Source organism: Mus musculus, chromosome X, assembly GCF_000001635.26.
Source record: "Mus musculus strain C57BL/6J chromosome X, GRCm38.p6 C57BL/6J".
Taxonomy (NCBI): Eukaryota; Metazoa; Chordata; class Mammalia; order Rodentia; family Muridae; genus Mus; species Mus musculus.
In genome coordinates this window covers 91,617,122-91,636,159 of record NC_000086.7, presented here as the reverse complement: position 1 = coordinate 91,636,159, position 19,038 = coordinate 91,617,122, and the positions used below count along the sequence as shown (strand labels likewise).

The window sequence follows — 19,038 nt, the reverse complement described above, 5'->3', positions numbered from 1 at the left end:
TCATCTATTGGATGGAACACAGGGCCCCCAATCGAGGAGCTAGAGAAAGTACCCAAGGAGCTGAAGGAGTCTGCAACCCTATAGGAGGAATAACAAAATGAACTAACCAGTACCCCCAGAGCTCATTTCTCTAGCTGCATATGTAGCAGAAGACAGCCTAATTTGCCATATATCATTGGGAGGAGAGGCCCTTGGTCTTGCAAAGATTGTATGCCCCAGTACAGGAGAATGCGAGGGCCAGGAAGTGTGAGTGGGTAGGTTGTGGAGCAGGGCATGGGGGAGGGTATAGGGGACTTTTGGGATAGCATTTGAAATGTAAATGAAGAAAATATCTAATAATTAAAAGGAGAAATAAATAAATAAATATAAAAAAAGAAATATACTGATTAAGAAGGCCAATTTCTTAAAACTTAGTGTTTCTTACATAATTAATAATTTAAATCTATTAATATATAAAACCTTTAAAAGACTTAAACTAATAAGCAAAAATCCTTATTGGTTATTCTTTATTACTTGATATTTCATTCTCTTGTTCTTTGTGATTTTATTTCTTGCTTCAAAGAAAATCTCAAACGTGATGTTATAATTTCTTTTCCGAAGGTAATGTCTCATAATTTATTGAGGTTTCATAACCTTCTGGACATGTTGATGGCTATGTCCTGGACAATGTTTTTGTGCCAGGATAGGATACCATTTTCTTATCTTGGTCTTTTGATTTTCTTCTCTCAAAGCTTCTGTATATTGTACAGAAAAAGTACTAGGTTCAACGCCACTGCCTTTAGCCATAAATTCTAGGACTTTCATCTTGGTAGTTTCAGTATAAGCTTTTGGACCCCATTGGAACCGATAGCATGGAGGATCACTAAGGGATATCTGCTTGTATTCCAGGTACTTCAGTTTTACGAAATCTTGAGTGATGAGCTTCCGTGGCTCTCTATAAATAAAATGCTTCCTCCCTGGGTACACTTGCATATAATTCAGGAATTTCCAAATGTCTTCCTCAGAAGCAGAGGTACCGTTCATAAAAATCATAGCCAGGATAGTCATAAGAAGACCAGTTTTTGGTAAACCCCTGCCAGGACAAACCCTTCCTTTGTTGGGGAGTTTTAGCTTGCTGACTAGATCATAAACGTGATTAGTTGAGTCAATTTCAATCACACTAGCTGCAAACACAATTTCAATGTTCTCAAAAGCTCTTTTAAATATATCACTAAAATTATACCGGTACTTTGGTTCAATAAGATCTATTAATTTATTTCTGTCAATGAGTTTTTTCATTTTAAATTTGTAGAGTACATACTGCTCCACAAGATTCACATACATATCTAGGCAATGTTTGCATGGATTTTCTTGGCAGGTTCGATACTCTGAGTATAATGAGTTCCCCCCACAGTGAAAGTAAGTACCATCATCAAATTCTAATTCATCTCCACAAACAGTGGCAGGCGATGATACACAGGAAAGCCATCCAGCGTCACTACTTGTTTTGGAAGCTGGTGGCTTCTCAAGAGTCTCCCCAGGCACAGAAGGGGAAGAGCAAGAAGACTTTTCTTCTACTGCTGCATTATCCCTTGCTTCCTTATGATCTTGAAAATCATCTCTTTTATGATGGCCTTTCTCCTGAGACTCATCTTTTTGAGGATGGACTTTCTCTTGGTTGTGTTTCTTATTCTTCAAGCGGTTGCGGTGGTGCTTATTCTTCTGACCCCTGGGCATGGTGACTACAATAAGTAGAAGTATACCTAAGAGAACAAGAGATGAGTATCTGATATGTAGGAGATAATGAGAGGGCAAACAGACCTTCAGCCTGTAAATTCTACTGTAGCTTTAAGGAATATGACATTTGGTGTTTTCTGTGATAGATATTAAGGGATGCACCATATTCTGATTCTCCCAACCCCCAAGATGTGTTCAGACACCTGCAAAGGAATACAAATGAGCCTGCTACCTGTAGGCACTGCCTCACTCATCAGCTGGTGGTAGGACATGGGAACCATTCACTATTTTGTTCCTGACATGACAAATCTCCTTGTATACCAAGACAAGGAAAAGAAAGGGGCCCTTCTACTGGGAGACAGCAAGTCCTGGAATGGGCTAAAGTGGGGGCACAGTGTTGGGCATAGAGGTAGCTTTAAAGACTGATGATCTCTGGCCATCTAGCTCTCTAACAACCCTGCTGATAGCTTCTAAAAAGTCCTAAAACCTTTCTTGCATATTTTATGTATAAAACCACTAGCTTGGGAGATTAACATCTGTTGCCTAGCAGTGGGGTATTAAGTAAAAAAAAAAAAATTATTGCTAGATCTCCCTTCTCTGGCCAGGCTGCCAGAAATCTCTCTGGCTATGCTAGTTAACTTGTTGTGACCAAGAGTCAACGGAAAGGAAAAGAAAATCTTTTACACAAGCAAATGTGCACAAAAACCTATACATTCATACACACATTTACATTCACATTTTTCTTCGGCCCAACCACCTATTGCATACACTCCACAAGTATTCATGCATGATTATATACACGCACACACATACACCTAAGAAAGTGCATACAGACAAACAGACATATTCATATGGAAAGATGGATGGATGGGGTAGAGCCTCCCAAATCATACCGTCCATCAACTTTTTTCTCTGGCTTTTTTATACCTTCTTAGACAAGTTTATTTATTTTATTTTAGAAAATTACCTCATAGATAAAATGGTACATATAATGGGAGTGACAGAAGGATAACGATAACAAGTACAAAGCAATGTTTCATAATGCAAGCTTGTTATAAATTCAAAGCAACAGGTTTTTACATGAATTTGTCTTACCATAATGCACACCCATGGCTTCATCCTTGAACCTGAAAGCTTTTCCTTGAACACAAATGGTCCCAAGACCATTTTTCTTTTTAATGTAATAATCCCTTTTGTAACAAAGCCCATTGTGTTTGTTATTATGCAGCCGTTCCTTCCTATCATGAGGAGTGGAAACATTCTATTCTTGATTCTAACTTTATTACAACTTTCTAGCAAAGAATCTAAGACCATCTCTTAAAACAGTCTTCCTAAAATTATTTGAATCACATCAGAAATTCTATAGAATCATTAATTCATCTACACACATTAATCTATTAAAGTGCATCTTTATGTTGAGCTATAGGAAATCTGATCAATAGCATGGGCTAGTGCCCAGGTTATTATTATATGATTTAATAATGATAGGAAAGACATCTCAGCTGTAAGAAGTAGTTATGGGATGAATTCTCTTTAGTACCTTGCTGCATAGAACTCACCCATTGCAGACCTTGCAAAAATATTGGGCCGCCTTCAGGAAGGCCAACTGCTAGCCTTAACCTCTCCTAGTTGGCTCCTGACACACTTCAGTTTGTCACTCCCATTAAGAAATCTTACAAATCTCAGGAGATATTTCCTGTTTTGGATGGACTCGGGGGCAACTAGAATTTTCTCAGGATCACTACATGAGCACATAGATCTAGAGGACACCTACAATTTCATTTTAATTGTGGCTACACATTCAGTTCAATGATATCACCTCACCTCAGTTAATTTAATAAGTAGCGGGACTCAGACCTTCACAACCCTGCTATGAATCTTCAAGGATAGAACCAAGAGTAAGGTTAGATTATTTGTTATGCCATTTATTTAGCTACTGTAGACATTCCCTTCAGTCATTCCTTTCATGTCTGGTACAGGTTCAAGCACATTTCTTAACATTCTCTGTGGTCTATGTTCTCATGGTGAAGACAACACTACCTTTATCTCCCCAAGGCTGGAGTGATAAGAGGTCCTTTATTGACTATTCCTGCCCCATCTCTCCAGGTACTGAGAATAAGGGATAGATTCTTTGACATACTCACTCTTCAGAAGTGGATGATTCTCCCTATCATCTGGATAGATTCAGTGTCCTCTGGACAAACGTAGTAGAGTTCCTAAACTGAATGAGTAGGCCACTAAGTAAAACTCAGGCCAAATTCTAACTCCCTTTTTGTCACAATAGGAGAAAGTATGTCACATCATGTCACATCATAATGTTCAGAATTTTGAGACTGCTGTTAGGACTGAGACTTCATGTGGTCCTCTCAGCTCTAAGAGCAGGGAATTACCTAAGGCTTTCCTCAGAAATAATTCAAAATTATTTCTTACAACCTTTTCAATTTGCAGTAAATCATTGTCACTAATCATTCTGCACATCAGAACTTCTTGTTCTTCCATAACTGCAACTTAATTCCCAGTAATCAGTATTGCCTGGTCTGTTCACCAATATACACATATGATATCTAGATACTATCATTTTATTAACAACTCCTAATACTTTAAGATTTTGTAAATAAGTAAAATAATTAAACAAGGCAGTCACAGAAAGATAGTTCCCCAATTACAGATTGCTCATATAGAAGACAGTTCTTATGCCATTCAGAACCCTGGATAACGAGTAATGGGATATCAACTTAATAGCTGCTTATGGGCTTCATCTCCAATAAAAACTGATTCTTTTCTCTCACCCTAACCTCATTCTTCCAGAGGAGGAAACAGACATTCCCTAGGATCAATGTGGATAATTTTATTAAGAAGTGGTTGTTGTGATGTGTCTCATTTGTAACAGTCCTATACTATAACTTCAGTGTGAAGTTCCTAGGAAAATGTCACATTACTTTCAAACCTTGGCCAATGTCTCCCTGTACCCCTTGCAGGGAATGTGATGGAGAAACAGAAAAGTGCTAAGCAGATATCCCAAAATAGGATTTATGTTGTCACATACAAATTGTGCTAATCTATATTTTCCTTTCACATCTAACCAGATGTGGCCCATCATGTAACTGTTATGCAGATATATATAGATATATAGATATATAGATATATAGATATAGATGATAGAGATGATAGAGATGGAGATAGATACAGATGATAGATATAGATATAGATAGAGATAGAGATATAGATAGAGATAGACATAGACATAGACATAGACATAGACATAGACATAGACATAGACATAGACATAGACATAGACATAGACATAGACGTATAGTAACAGGCTGAAACTTCTAATATTTTAGCCCCTAGTTTGTTGAAGGTTTATGGATACTGACTTTGTCTCTATAGGCAATGTAACATCAAGCAGTTTCTATGTCTTTCAAGGTGAAACTTGTTGAGCAGCTTAGACTGATGCGAACCTCTAACAATCCTCCTACCTCAGTCTATCTCCTTATTCACACTTAATCTTTTTTTATTTATTATTATTTATTTATTTGCTTATTCCTTGGTCTCTGTACTTCAAATCATTATTCTGAGTTTGAAGTTATACATTTATCAGCAGAAATACATTTTTGATGTAATGGGCAGGAAATGAATGGCATAGGGTTTGCTTGGAGAAATGTGAAAATATTGATGAGAGAAATTCCCGAGCCTGTGTAGGTCATATAACAATCTTGTGAACTTGAGAACATTTCAAGTTCTTTATGTGTAAAGGGAATCTTATAAACAGCAACATGTTAGATTTCAGTACAAAATGGACATAAATCACCTGATACACTATCACACAAGACTTGAATCACTAAGTAACAGTAATTAGTACCGAGATGATTTGTACCCAACATTTTAACTACCTTCCTTTACAGAATGCAATTGCAAATATGTTTTAAAAATTAAATAAATCAGAGGACATAGAGCAGGCAAAATGCTGCTCAACCAATAAAAGTAGTGTTCATGATTTAGGAGTGATATTTCCTTTGCTCTTCTTTGGCTGTAATCAAATCAATATTCCTCTTTTAAGACAAAGACAGGAATCCTCTCTCATTGGTGCTTTGAGTTCAAATTACTCTTTCTCATTCCTTTCATCATTGCTCCAATACCAAATCCTCCCTAGTCACTTTATAAACTCTAATTAACCTGGTGCAAATAATTCCTTTAATAGTACAGAATCTGCCTCTATTGATACTTTAATTTTTTCTTTGAAAATTTTGTACTTATATGCAGTATATCATTATTATAATCACATCTCAAAGAGCCAGTTATTATGAGCTCAAGTATGCACTATCCCTTTTATGTCCTGCAAATATTATTTTGCTGCAGATGTCTACTTTCTCTGGGTCTTACACTCTTTCTATCTTCTTCTTTCATGATGATCCCTAACTAGTAAGGGGAAAGGTTGTGTGATAGATGTAGCATTTAAAACCAAGCACTCTTATTCTTTTATTCATAGTCTCTGCATATTGGCCAATTGAGGTCTCCATGTTAAATGCCATTGCCTACAAAAAGAGATTGTCTGGTGAGTGTTGAAAGGCACACTCTTTTATGTGTAATAAATATAAATCCTTGAGAGGCAGTGTAATGCTATACTCATTTAGGAAAATAATAGTAATAAATTCTTTCCTGGGGCTTATCACCTACCCAGACAAGATTTCATGGTCCACTTACTGGTAGCAGAGTTCAGTGTTGTGGATTGAGTCTTAAATATGAATAGAATGTGGTGGATTAGTCCCAGAAAATTAATGCCACTATTGAACCAGTGGGCATATATTGCAAAGCCAATAATTATTTTACCACTCAGGGCATACACACAGGACCATTAATATTTTGTCCCTTAGTAGCATGTGAAGCACCATTCAGCTCTCTGAAAGCTATTGAGTAGAAATGAAGCTTCCAGGTCAGTACCAGTTTGATTGCTCCATGTGCTACAACTTAAGGATGTGGCATCTTCACAGTCTTACCATGAAGTTCTGGAGAGTAACCAAAAATAATAATGTCAGAGGTTTGTTATATTTAGGGAGGTCTCTATAAACCCACTGGCCAATGGCATGGTACCCCAGACATGGGACTAGGCATTTTATTTGCTATCTGGGAAAAGCATTGTGCCTCTGTTGATGACAACTGTGGGTAAACTGTGAGTGTATATATATATATATATATATATATATATATATATATATATATATATACTTATATATATATTAGTATATATATATATATATATATATTAGTATATATATATGTATATAGTATATATATATTCCTAAATATATAACTATATATTCCTAAATATATAAATATATTTAGGAAGTTTCTATGGTAGTAAACTTCCATATGGCTTTTTCAAGGGTCCTTAGAGTTAGTTATACCTTTCCACATCCCCCCTTTGCCCTGATCTCCCAATTCCATCCCACTTTATCTTTACTGTTACAGTATTCCATTTCCCCTTATATCATTTGTGTTCTACCCACCTCTATTGATATGCCCTCCATAGTCCCAGTTTCCTGACTTCTATGGGCATTCCAATTTAAACAAAGATATTTCAGATTCAAAACTAGCCTTCAAATCTGAGAGAGAACAGGTTGTATTTGTCATTCTGGTTTGGCCTACCTCATTCAGAATGCTTATTTCTTAGCTCACATTTATCTGAAAATAATTTTTTCTTTTTTTATAGCTGAATAAAATATCATTTTATGTGTGTAAATATATACATATATATGTGTATATATATTCTTTTTTGTTGTTCTCTTTAAGTTTTTTCTTTTTTAATTTAAAAAATATATTATTATTCTTTAATCTTTCATCTTTTTTTGATACTCCAGTCATTATCCCCCTCCTGGTCCAACCTCTGACAGTTCCTTATCCCATTCCACCCTGTCTCTCATCCCTGTCTCCAAAAGGATGTCCCCACTCCCACACCATCCCAACAGACCTCCTCACTCCCTGGGACCTCATAATTTTTATTTTCTATTTATCAGGTTTTGGACATCTAGCCTTACAAATGTCTGGTTATAAATAATAGATCAACAATGATCATGAATGAGAAAATGTTCTCTGTAGTAAAATGTAGGGTTCCTGTAATATATATGTACAAGTGTGATATAGTTGGTCTTGTTTTTGTTTTTGTTTTTGTTTTATGGAATTTCCATACTGATTTCCATAGTGACTTCATTTCCTACTCCAAAAAATTGAGGATGTAGCCTCTGTTTTCAACATTCCCAAAAGCATTTAACTAAAACTACTGGACATTCTGTCATGGGTTTGACGAAATTTCAAAGTTGTTTTAACTTGCATTTACTTCTTGGCTAATTATGTAGAATATTTTTTATTCTTCTCTCATATATGAAATTCCAACCACAGATTTCCCTCTCTCTTTTCCTCCTATTCCTGCCCCTCTCCTTCATATCCACTCCTCCATTTCCCTTCTGAAAAGGCAAGGCCTCTCAGGGATATCAGTGAGAAATAATATATCATGTTGCAATATGATTAGGCACATACTCTCATATCAAGGCTGGAAAAGGCAATGTAGTAGAAGGAAAAATATCCCAAGAACAGACAAAAGAGTCAGAGAAAGTCCCTGTTCCCACTGTTAGGTGTCCCACAAGAAGATCAAGCTACACAACCATTTCATTCATATATATATATATATATATATATATATATATATATATATATATATCCTAGGTCAGTCCCATGAAGGCTCCCCAATTTTCAGGTTAGGCTCTGTAAGCCCCTATGAGCCCAGGATAACTTATTATTTGGGTTTTCTTATGGTTTCCTTGACCCCGTGGATCCTACAATCCTTCCTCCCCCTTTTCTGTGCTATTCACTGTACTCCACCTAATGTTTGTCTGTGGGCCTCTGCATCTGCTCCCATCAGTCTCTGGGTGAAGCCTCTCTGATGATGATTATGTTAGGGTCTGGTCTGCAAGTGTAGCAGAATATTATTAGAAATTATTTCATTTACTTTTTTTTTTAGCCTGGTATATATGGTTCTAACCTATGTATCTGGGCTACCCAGTCTCTGCTTGCCAGTGGTGGGCTCCCTCTTGTGCCATGGGTCTCAAGCAGGAACATTTATTGGTTGCCCACTCCATTTTCTGTGCCACTTTTAGCCTAGCACATCTTACAGGCAGGACAAATTATAGGTAAAAGGTTTTATGGCTGGTTTGGGGTCGCAGTCCCTCCACTGGAAGCCTTGCTTAGCGATAGGGGATGGTCTGTTCAGGACCCATAACCCCATTACTAGGAGTTTCTGCTAAGGTCACCCGTGTGGATTCCTGGAAGCTTCAACTGCACTAGGTTTCTATATTGCTCCTGAAACCCAACCCCATTCCAGACCTCTTTCCCTGTATTCTCTCCCTCCACGTTTCCCTCACCTGGTCCCCCCTCCCCATTCCCATCCCCACCCACCCTTAAAATCTATTCTATTTCCCCTTCCCAGGGAGGTATGTTTACCATTTTTAAATGTTTATTAGTATTAGTTCTTTCTGAGAATTTTATTTAGTTCCAGGTCCCATTTCTCAATTAGATTGCTTGTTTTCTTGGTACTTATTAAAATTTATTTTCTAAGCCATTTTGAGTATAAAAATCCAAGTTTATTTCCAACAGCATTACAAGAAAGAGTAAAATACAACTATTTTGAATTAGTATTGTCACTTTTGCTACACCATCAAGCAATAACACATTACCAGAAAAATCATTGTTCCAATACCACATTAACATTTTAAAGATTTCCCAGTTTGTTTGAAATTAGCCAAATCTTCATCTTAAATATGAAAAACAGCAATATGTATGTAGGTACAATGTTAAGAAACAGATTGTGAAGCAAGCTAATCCTCGATTAAAGCTCATTTGCAAAATAACAAAGGAAATGCATATACAAATTCTCATGTATTACAGAATAAGTTGCAAATTTATTAGTTTTATCTCATAACACATTCCACTGCTTAGAAGAGGAGCTATGGGCCATGGATCTGCGATGAGTCCTGACATCCCTGACATCCACAACATGGCCAGGCATGGCTGTAACTCTCCTCGTTGCTCTATTAGCCTCATCAATCATAGCCTCCTCATACATACTAGTGAAGAAACTAGGGGAAGTATTATTTATCTTAGCTATAACTTCCAGGACCTTCATCTTGGTGGTTTCCACATAGGCTCTGGGACCCCACTGGAACTCATAGCTTGGGGGATCACTGCCAGGAACTTGGCGGTATACCACATAATTTTCCTCCACCAAATCTTTGGTGATAAATTCCCAGGGTTCTCCAAAGATTACATGACTTTTCCCAGGATATATCCCCACTACTTTTAGGAATTCCCAGACCTCTTCCTCAGTGGCACGATTCCCCTTCATAAAGATCACACCCAGGAGGGTCATCAGGAGCCCTGTCTTGGGTAACCCACTACTGCTGCTCAGACTTCCCTCAGTGGAGAGACCCAGCTTGCCCACAAGCGTATAGGATTGAGAACTAGGATCAATTTCCTTCAACTCAAGGCCAAAGACCAACTCCAAGCGCACAGAGATTCTCCTGAGGATCTCAGTGAAGTGCACCCTGTACTTCTTGCTGATAACTCTCAACATATCTGCCTGTGTAAAGGGCTCTTTAACCTTAAACTTCTCCATCATGAACTGTATCAACACAGTGGCCTTCCTGGTCAAAGGATCTCTGTGTGCAGATTGAATTGCGGCTTCTATCTTGGAGGCATATGCACTTCTTTCCTCAGCACCTGTAACAGAACCTCCAACAGCAACATCAGAACCCTCAGCATCTACATCGTGAACTGAGCAGGGTACATCTAGCTCAGGAGAGCCATAGGATGTAGCCTCCTGGGACTCCTGAGGAGTCCTGACACCAGGGGAGCTGGGGGCATTTCCCTGGTCAAGAGGGGGGGATGCTGCTTCCTCCTCCTCCACAGTGGGCTGGGCACCCTGGAGATTCTGGCTTTCTCCTCGAGTCTGCTGCCTTTTGGCCCTGGAGCGGCCCTTGCTCTTGTTGCCCCTAGGCATGATAACTTGTCTCAGGAGCACCCGTCAGGAGCACTAAAAAGGCAGATATCTGAGGGGAATAGAATAAAACTATGAGTTCACACCATCACTAGGTAGAGAGCAACTTCCTTCCATTTAATGGATGCCCCCTCTGACACTCTTCTCTGGGCGTCTTTTTGGGTACTCACCTTGCTCTGTTTCTCCTGATCAATCCACTTCCTAAGAAACCTGTGGAGGAAATGAGACTCTATTAGGCCACTGTCTGGCACCCCATGTTACAGCTTCTTAGTTAGAGAAACACATTCATTAACATTTCCACTAGGGCTTCATATGATAAATTTCAGGACCCTCTTTGTTTACATTGAGACCCCTCGTGTATATATACATATTTTCTTTTTATATACTTTTATTAGATATTTTCTTCATTTACATTTCAAATGCTATCCCGAAAGTCCCTATATTTTTAAACTATGGTTATATCATTACTTTCCTCCGCTGCTCTAAACTTAACACTACAATCTTCACTAGTAACAAACAGGAGAAAATTAAGGCATTCAGCGAGTAGATACAAAATATACATATACTTGTGTAAGGCCCCCTTGTTCCTTCCACAGATCTCCTCACTGTGCACATCTTTTAATACATTGTATAAATCTGCTAAGTCCTTGTTCTTCAAACGACAAACTGAGGTAGTGCCTTGGTCATTAAGCCCACCTAGGCCACCATACGGAGAACAATTCTGTGTATCGGGTCCCCAAAGAGCACCAGGCAATCTTCCCGATCTTCCCAATTTTCATGACTGGTCTCCCTCTTTCTAAATCCATAGCACCTATATTTCTTCTTTTGTCCCTTAGCCCTCCTGCCTCAAAATTTCATTCTCTAACAAATGCGGGGTAAGTGACACATATCTCGGCCTAACCGCCATGTCCGGAACTCCGGAAACCAGAACAGAAAGGGCCCGTACGGCTGGTTTCCATTTTCTGGCCAAGAGTAGGATAAGGTTTAGGGGATTTGCGATAGGTTTTTGGTGGTCACAGTTTTGACAACTAACCTCCATCCCACTACGGCCTCAAAAAACACCTGGAGATACTTTCTTACCTGAAAAGAGGAGCCCACACTGAGCTGACCGAGGAGTTCCTCGACTGGACCTTTAACCGGAAGTTAGGGTCCACCACTTCTGAATCCCCCTCCCGTTCTCTGTTCTCTGAATAGAACTCCATAGGAGGAACTGTCCCTATCTTCTTTCGTTCCGGGGAAAATGAAGTCCCCATAGAACTCATATCTGTTCTTTTTGTTGATTTTGCCTGGGGCTGGGATATTTTGATGTGAGCTAATAGGTGTTCAACCTAACATCTCATTTCCACCAGAATCCTGAGGAAAAGGTAAAACAAAACAAATCCTAGCCTAGGATCCCTGTTTATGGCTTCACTGTAAAGCATCAAAAGGGCTCTACAAGGTCTTTGTAGTTGGACCATGAATATTCACTATGATCTGTCACCTTCCCTCCTAGTCCTGTACTCCACAATCCCATATTGATACCCTCTCAGTTCTCCATCCACCTCTATCCTTCTAGTCGGTTTATTTTACTCTTCTTCTCCCACTCCTTTTCTCAGTCCTCACCTCTACACTTTCTTTCCTACTATCCTTTTATCTTTGATCATTGTCTCTCTGTATCTCAGACTTCCTGAGAACTAATTGGATACCTTGCTCTTGAAAGGAGCTTTTATGAGTTTTTTGCCTCGGTGTTCCTATGTGCCATCATATCTGGTGTCTCTCATTTTTTCACAATTAAATCTTTTATGTCTTAGGCTGTCCTGGAATCCTTATGCAGCCTAAAGTGGCCTAGAATTAACAGTCCAATTGCCTGTTTATTGAGTGTTGGAGTTATAGGCCTGGGCCACCTTGCGAGAATTAAGTTGATTCTTACTTTGATTATTTGAAGTTACTAGGCATTTTCTGTATATTTTTTAAGCCTGGACAGTCAGACTAAAGATTTTAATTCTTGCCACTGTTTCAAGAAGTCTAAGTGTGTTTTATATGCTGGTCAATTCTATTCAACTTTGAGTCACAATGAAGGTAGCCTAGGAGACTTAGACACCCTAAGGACAAAATGAGGAAATGCCTTAGTTTCGCAGCCATGTCTAAATTCTCTGATAACCGACAGAATATATTTAAAATATTCAGGAGTGAATTTCTACTGATTTCAGATTTTACTTTAAAATGCACTGTCCCCCATATTACACACTAGAGGAAAAAAATTAAAACTTCCTATGTTCAAATTTCTCTTCTAATTCTGTTGTCTTTCCAGACCTGCATCCATTTCAGGGTGCATTCAAACACAGGTACTACTTCTATTAAGATATAGAGGCCTTGCTCTTATTGTCAATACAAACGTAAGAAAAAAATTAGAATTTAAGGTAAGTGATGTTTTCATAACTATTTCTTCTATAAAGGATAAATTATGTATTTCCATTGGCAACTCATTTTACTGTCTATTAGTAAGTTTTATATAGATCTCACAAATGTGTACTTTTATGTCTGGTTTTCTATTAAGAATATGTTAAGAGCCGGGCGTGGTGGCGCACGCCTTTAATCCCAGCACTTGGGAGGCAGAGGCAGGCGGATTTCTGAGTTCGAGGCCAGCCTGGTCTACAGAATGAGTTCCAGGACAGCCAGGGCTATAAAGAGAAACCCTGTCTCGAAAACCCAAAAAAAAAAAAAAAAAAAAAAAGAATATGTTAAATATTGTTGATATATTAGTGGTTATATTTTCCATTACATATTATAATTAGGTGTTGATATTATAATTATCTGTTGAACTTATTTAAATAAGCTTCTGAAATCTTATAGGGAATTTCAAATAACATCTTTCTAAATTATATTGTCAAATTATTTCCCAAACTAGTTACTTTTTGTGAGTATGAGTTCACCTTAGCACCAGCAGCAAGTATTAACTGTAAAGTAAGTTTCATTTTGATGTTTTCATACATAAGTATAATATATTTTCATCATATTCCTTCACTCTCGTGTACTCTCCTTGGATCTCCTATAGCCTTCTTCTTCTTCTTTTTTTTTTCAATTTCATTGTTGTTTCCAGAGGTTTACAAAAATTCTGAGTCTCCTTTATTTTGTCTCACATGTTGATATCAAGTTACATAAAATTTCTTGTAGATTGTATAGTCTTCCTCTTTATGGATAAATAAAACTATATAATACTTTCATAAATATGTGAAAGATAACTTTTCATTTTAATAGCTTAATTTACTTAAATGTCATACTATATCCCAATATTAACTTTATTTACTTAAATGTCATACTATATTAAAATATTAAAAGTATACACCAGAGTGTTTTATAATTGAATGTAAAGTTGATATACATTCATAGCAATATCAATTTTAAGCTGTTTAACTGTTCTTTTACAAAAGCTGTATTCATTAGTAGCCATATATTTTCCCTACATTATTCCTAGACAAGCAGTATTCTTGTCTACATTTATAGATTTACATACTTTAGACATTTTACATGTCTAAACAATCTGTGCTTTTATTCATGGTAGCACTCATTCACTTAACATACTGTTTTCAATATTTATCCACTTAACATGCTGTTTTCAATATTTATTCACATGATACTAAGTGTCTATTTAGAAATGCTATGCTTCTTTAGGAAAATAGTGTGAAACTTTCCTTAAAAGTTCACATAAAATAGTTTGGTTTTTTATTTTGTTTTGTTTTGTTTTTTTTTTTTCAATTTTTATGGAAACATAAGCTGTTTTCTTGTGGTAATGTGGGAGGTACCGTGAAAATGGAAAAAAATGATATCATTATTATAAGCTTAATTTGACTGATTAGTATATATACCCAGTTTGGTGTACCTAAAACATATACTATCTCTATAGAAATATTAGCAGAAAATGCTATTTTGATTTCCATAATGACTGACTGATTTGCATTGCCAACAGTACTGCATGATTTTATACACACCCACACATGTGTGCCCCCCCCTACACACATTTACTTTGTTATTTTTATTTCCATGATCATTGATTCTCTATCTAGGGCAAAATGAACTCAAAGTTTAATTATCTGCATTTTTGGTGACATAAAATATAGGACTTTTATTTTCATGTATACATCGTTGTTGAGTGTCTACTCCATTTAGATTCCAATTCATTTATAACATTATCTAGTCTTAGTGGGGCACTTTTTTCTACCTCCTTTGAAATACTAAACATCTATCATATATATATATATATATATATATATATATATATATATATATATATATATAACTGGCAAATATTTTCTTCCATTTTTTGTTCTTTTCAGACATGTAATCTTTTTCTTTCTTTAGACAGAATCGTTTTTTATATCTTATGGTTCTCCTTTGTTGATACTTACTATTATGTACACAACTTTTAGTCTTTTATTCATAAATGTGTTCCTAGTACCTGTTTATTAAATTGTATTTTTTTCCTAAGGCTTTCTGTAGCAATTACATGATATATTTCCTCAGGACCACTGACTTATTTGGAGTTGATTTTTGCACAATGTGTGAAAAAGAGATCTAGTTTCAGTATTCTATGGGTGATTAACAACAATATTTAAAGAAATTGTTTTCTCGGATATATGTTTTCATCAGTTCTGGAAAGAACCAGATGTTACATCAATTCTTTTATTAAAAAAAATTAGGAGAATATATTTCTATTTCAATTAGTTCTCTTCACTATACTAGCTTCTTTACTTTTATATTCTTTTGCTATTTGAGTATTAGTTATGCATTTTATCTTACTATCAGTCGTAAAGTTGGAGTTATATATGAACTAATTTTGACTTTTTTGGGATATGTATAATGTTTAAATCTATATTGCATTCATTGTATATTTCTGAATAAAATTGCTTCCTAATAAAAGTTTGCTAAACATTTTATCATGAATTTGGTTTCAGAGAATTTCAAGTACTTTAAGAATATTTTACTACTGCACATGGTCAAATGCATTTTAAATATTTTATGGCCCTCATGTCTGATGAACTGTATTTTCTAATATGTTGTCAAAATTCTATTCCTTAAGCACAATACATTTATGATTAATATACTGCCATATTGTATACATTATAAATTTTTGGAAGTATTTTTGTCTCTGTGAGTGAGCTGTCTCAAACCATTTTTAATCAGTGTACACTCACTTATTGCTTGGACCTATTAAAATAGACAAATAATTTCTAATTCTTGTTTATGAGTTGAAAGAATTTTCAGGAAATGAGCACCCCTTTGTTCATATTTTTTTGTTTTTTTTAATTTTTTTTATTAGATATTTTCTTCAGTTACATTTCAATTGCTATCCCAAAAAGCCCCTCTACTCTTCCCCGGCCCTGCTCCCCTACCCACTCACTCCCACTTCTTGGCCCTGGCATTCCCATGTACTGGGGCATATGAAGATTGCTAGACCAAGGGGCCTCTCTTCCCAATGATGGGCCATTAAACTTGGCTTGCCTAGGGCATTTTTTATGTTTCTATAAATTTCTTTTCTTGATTGTTGGTCATTGAATTATCCAGGTGATCCAATGTACTTTTCCTACAAGTCTGTCTCCTTTATTTTGATGTCATATATCAACTTTGCCACCAGTCCCTTAGTGAATACAAGATGTGAGTTCTCTGATTCTAAATTTTTTGTTTATTGCCTGAATTTCTTTAGATACATGCTTTATATTGATCATTATTTTTACTTTTATATATTGATAATATTCCTAATATTTCCCAGTTAATGTCCAATCTTTTCTATGTTGAATACTTGTGTATTTCTAGAATTACTTATTTATACTCAAAATTTACATATTTTTTCAAATAGCTGGCTTAAACTAGTTCTCTCTACTATATTGTAACTCACTAACCTCCACTTTATAATTTTTTGCCTGCTATTTATGTATTTTTCTTTAATTTTCAGGTCATACTTACATGATTTCCCCTTCCCTTTTCTCCCTCGGAATCCTTCCATATACTACTCCTTACTTATCTCTAAGGAAACCTGCTCAGTCTGTAGAATGTTATTGTATGTATGTTTCCAGGACTGACCTTTTGGTATGTGATAATCAATAGCTGTATTCTTTTCTTGGGAAATCTGATTCTTTCTTTTCTTAGCTTTCCTAGTTACCTATAATCCTTGGTGTAGGTTTGAGGCCTTGTGCTGTGAGCCTTTCCCTGTCCACCTATTGTATTTAGCATGATATTTTCCCTCAAATTTCATAATTGATTGGATATGCTAGACAGTTTATTCTTATACACACTTTTTTTTAAAAGAAGGACGTATGTAGCCTAGGCTTTCCTGAAAGTGACCACCTAAACGAGGCTCGCCTTGGATTGAACAGCCTCACACATCTGCCATACAAGAGTCATAGTCAATGAAATAAACATTTCAATCAGTACCACTTCAAATAATTTTAACAATAGGACAAAATAAAAACATTTGTTGTAACTAAATGTTTTCAAATTTCAATACTTATTTAACATTTCCATAATACTTTGAGCATATAAACACATCTTTATATATTTAATGGATGTTTCTGTACAGGCAACCATGATGGAGTTTTAAATTACATTTTTAGGACTTAAGCATAACTATTTAAACAAATTTTCAGCATCCATGGATATTCTAATGTTTTGTTTTTATTCACTCATGACAGGAAAAACTTGAACAAGTTAAATTGCTAGTAGCAGATGCCTTTTTCCTTTGTATTGTAAAAGTGTTTCAGATGAGAAAATTAAAGAAAAATACTTGCCAATACATATCTTCATGGATTATCCAGAAACATAGAATCTACTTCAAAGCAATATTACAGTGAGGATCCTTTATTTCATAGACTATTTTTAGAACACTTTCAGCTTTATGGGAAAATTATAAAAGTGATCAGCCACTGCAAACTGTCACAACTCATTTTACACAGTTTCTCTTGGGATTACATAATCAGACTCTATGGATTCCAAAAAGGAACCTAATGTTTGTCATATGATTTCTGTTGCTGCAATAAAACACCATGACTCAATCAAGCAAGTTGAGGAGGAAAGGATTTAATTGGCTTCGACTTCCACATTGCTGTTGGAAGAAGTCAGTACAGGAACTAAAACACAAAAAGAACCTGGAGGCAGGAGCTGATACATAGGTTGTGGAGGAGTGCTACTTAAATGGCTTACTCCTCATGGTTTACTCACTCTGCTTTCTTATGGAATCCAGGACCACCAGCTCAGGAACTGTACCACCCAGAGTGGGTTGGGATGTCTCCCATTGATCACTAATAAAGAAAGTGTCCTACAGGTTTGCCTACAACCTGATCTTATGGAGCCTCATTCTCTCATTCAACTCATTTGAGTAAATGGGAAAGACTCTGATCATTGGGAAAATAATTAGATTTTTGTGTGTGTGTGAAAAATGTATGTTTGTGAAAGTGTATGTTTAAATTTGTGAACTTGTAGCTTTCTTTGTCCCTCTGATCATAATTTGGGAGTTCTATTGTTCCACGATTTCTCAGCATTTGATCCTTCCACTGTTTTGAATTTTCCCATTCTTCTAGATATCCATTGCAGTAATTTGCAATGCCCTTAGAGGCACGTTATATTAATCATCTTTTTCTGTGTTAAATAGTTGAAAGCTAGTATCATCCTGTTTTAGTATTTAATACAAATGATTATTGAGCTGGTTTGGGTATTTCTTTCTGCCCAGAAGATAGTAATCTTTTAATTTCTTTCATGAAAATATACCTGTACAGATAGATGTTCTACCTCGTCACATATTCATCTATTTGTCTTTCAAGCAATGCATTATTTCATCTAGGTTAACAAATTTGTGGGCATATAGCCTTCAAAATATTCTCTTACATATTTAATTTTTATAGAGACGTTGCACAAATTTCACAAATTAATTTTTCTTAAGAGGGGCATGTGCAATTTTCCTAATTTTTCTGTGAATTTATCAATTTAAGAAATCACATGAAAATAATGGATTGTGTCCTTAAAAATTGATTGTATCATTGTTTTTCATTTCACTAAATTCTACTCTATTGTGTATTGATCTATTTATTTTTATTTTCGTTACTGATTTTTCTAATTTCATGAGTTACAAAATGTTTAGATGATAATACTAGATATTCCATGATTTGGATTATATATATATATATATATATATATATATATGTGTGTGTGTGTGTGTGTGTGTGTGTGTGTGTGTGTGTGTGTATTCAATACTGTAAATTTCCCTTTTAACATTACTATCAGCAAAATATGGAAATTCTAATAATCTT

At 36.0% G+C, this 19,038-nt stretch overlaps 2 protein-coding genes across 3 annotated transcripts; both read right to left on the bottom strand.

Annotated features, from left to right (window-relative positions):
* Positions 1-488: 488 nt before the first annotated feature.
* Gm14781 (predicted gene 14781) lies at positions 489-11,917 on the bottom strand. 2 transcript variants are annotated; one of them, XM_006528231.3, is made up of 3 exons: positions 11,843-11,917; positions 10,933-10,972; positions 496-1,742 (listed from the first exon to the last, which is right to left on the bottom strand). In XM_006528231.3, the coding sequence occupies exon 3, from the start codon at positions 1,714-1,716 to the stop codon at positions 616-618; it is 1,101 nt and encodes a 366-aa protein (XP_006528294.1). In that variant the 5' UTR covers positions 1,717-1,742; positions 10,933-10,972; positions 11,843-11,917; the 3' UTR covers positions 496-615. The 2 variants fall into 2 exon arrangements, with proteins under 2 accessions (NP_001192197.1, XP_006528294.1); NM_001205268.1 differs by lacking the exons at positions 10,933-10,972; positions 11,843-11,917 and adding an exon at positions 3,861-3,966 and having other exon boundaries at positions 489-1,742.
* Positions 9,683-10,807, bottom strand: Mageb17-ps. Its single transcript, XM_017318654.1, has one exon. It carries the CDS (start codon positions 10,763-10,765, stop codon positions 9,683-9,685), a length of 1,083 nt encoding a protein of 360 aa, XP_017174143.1. The 5' UTR covers positions 10,766-10,807.
* Positions 11,918-19,038: the final 7,121 nt, after the last annotated feature.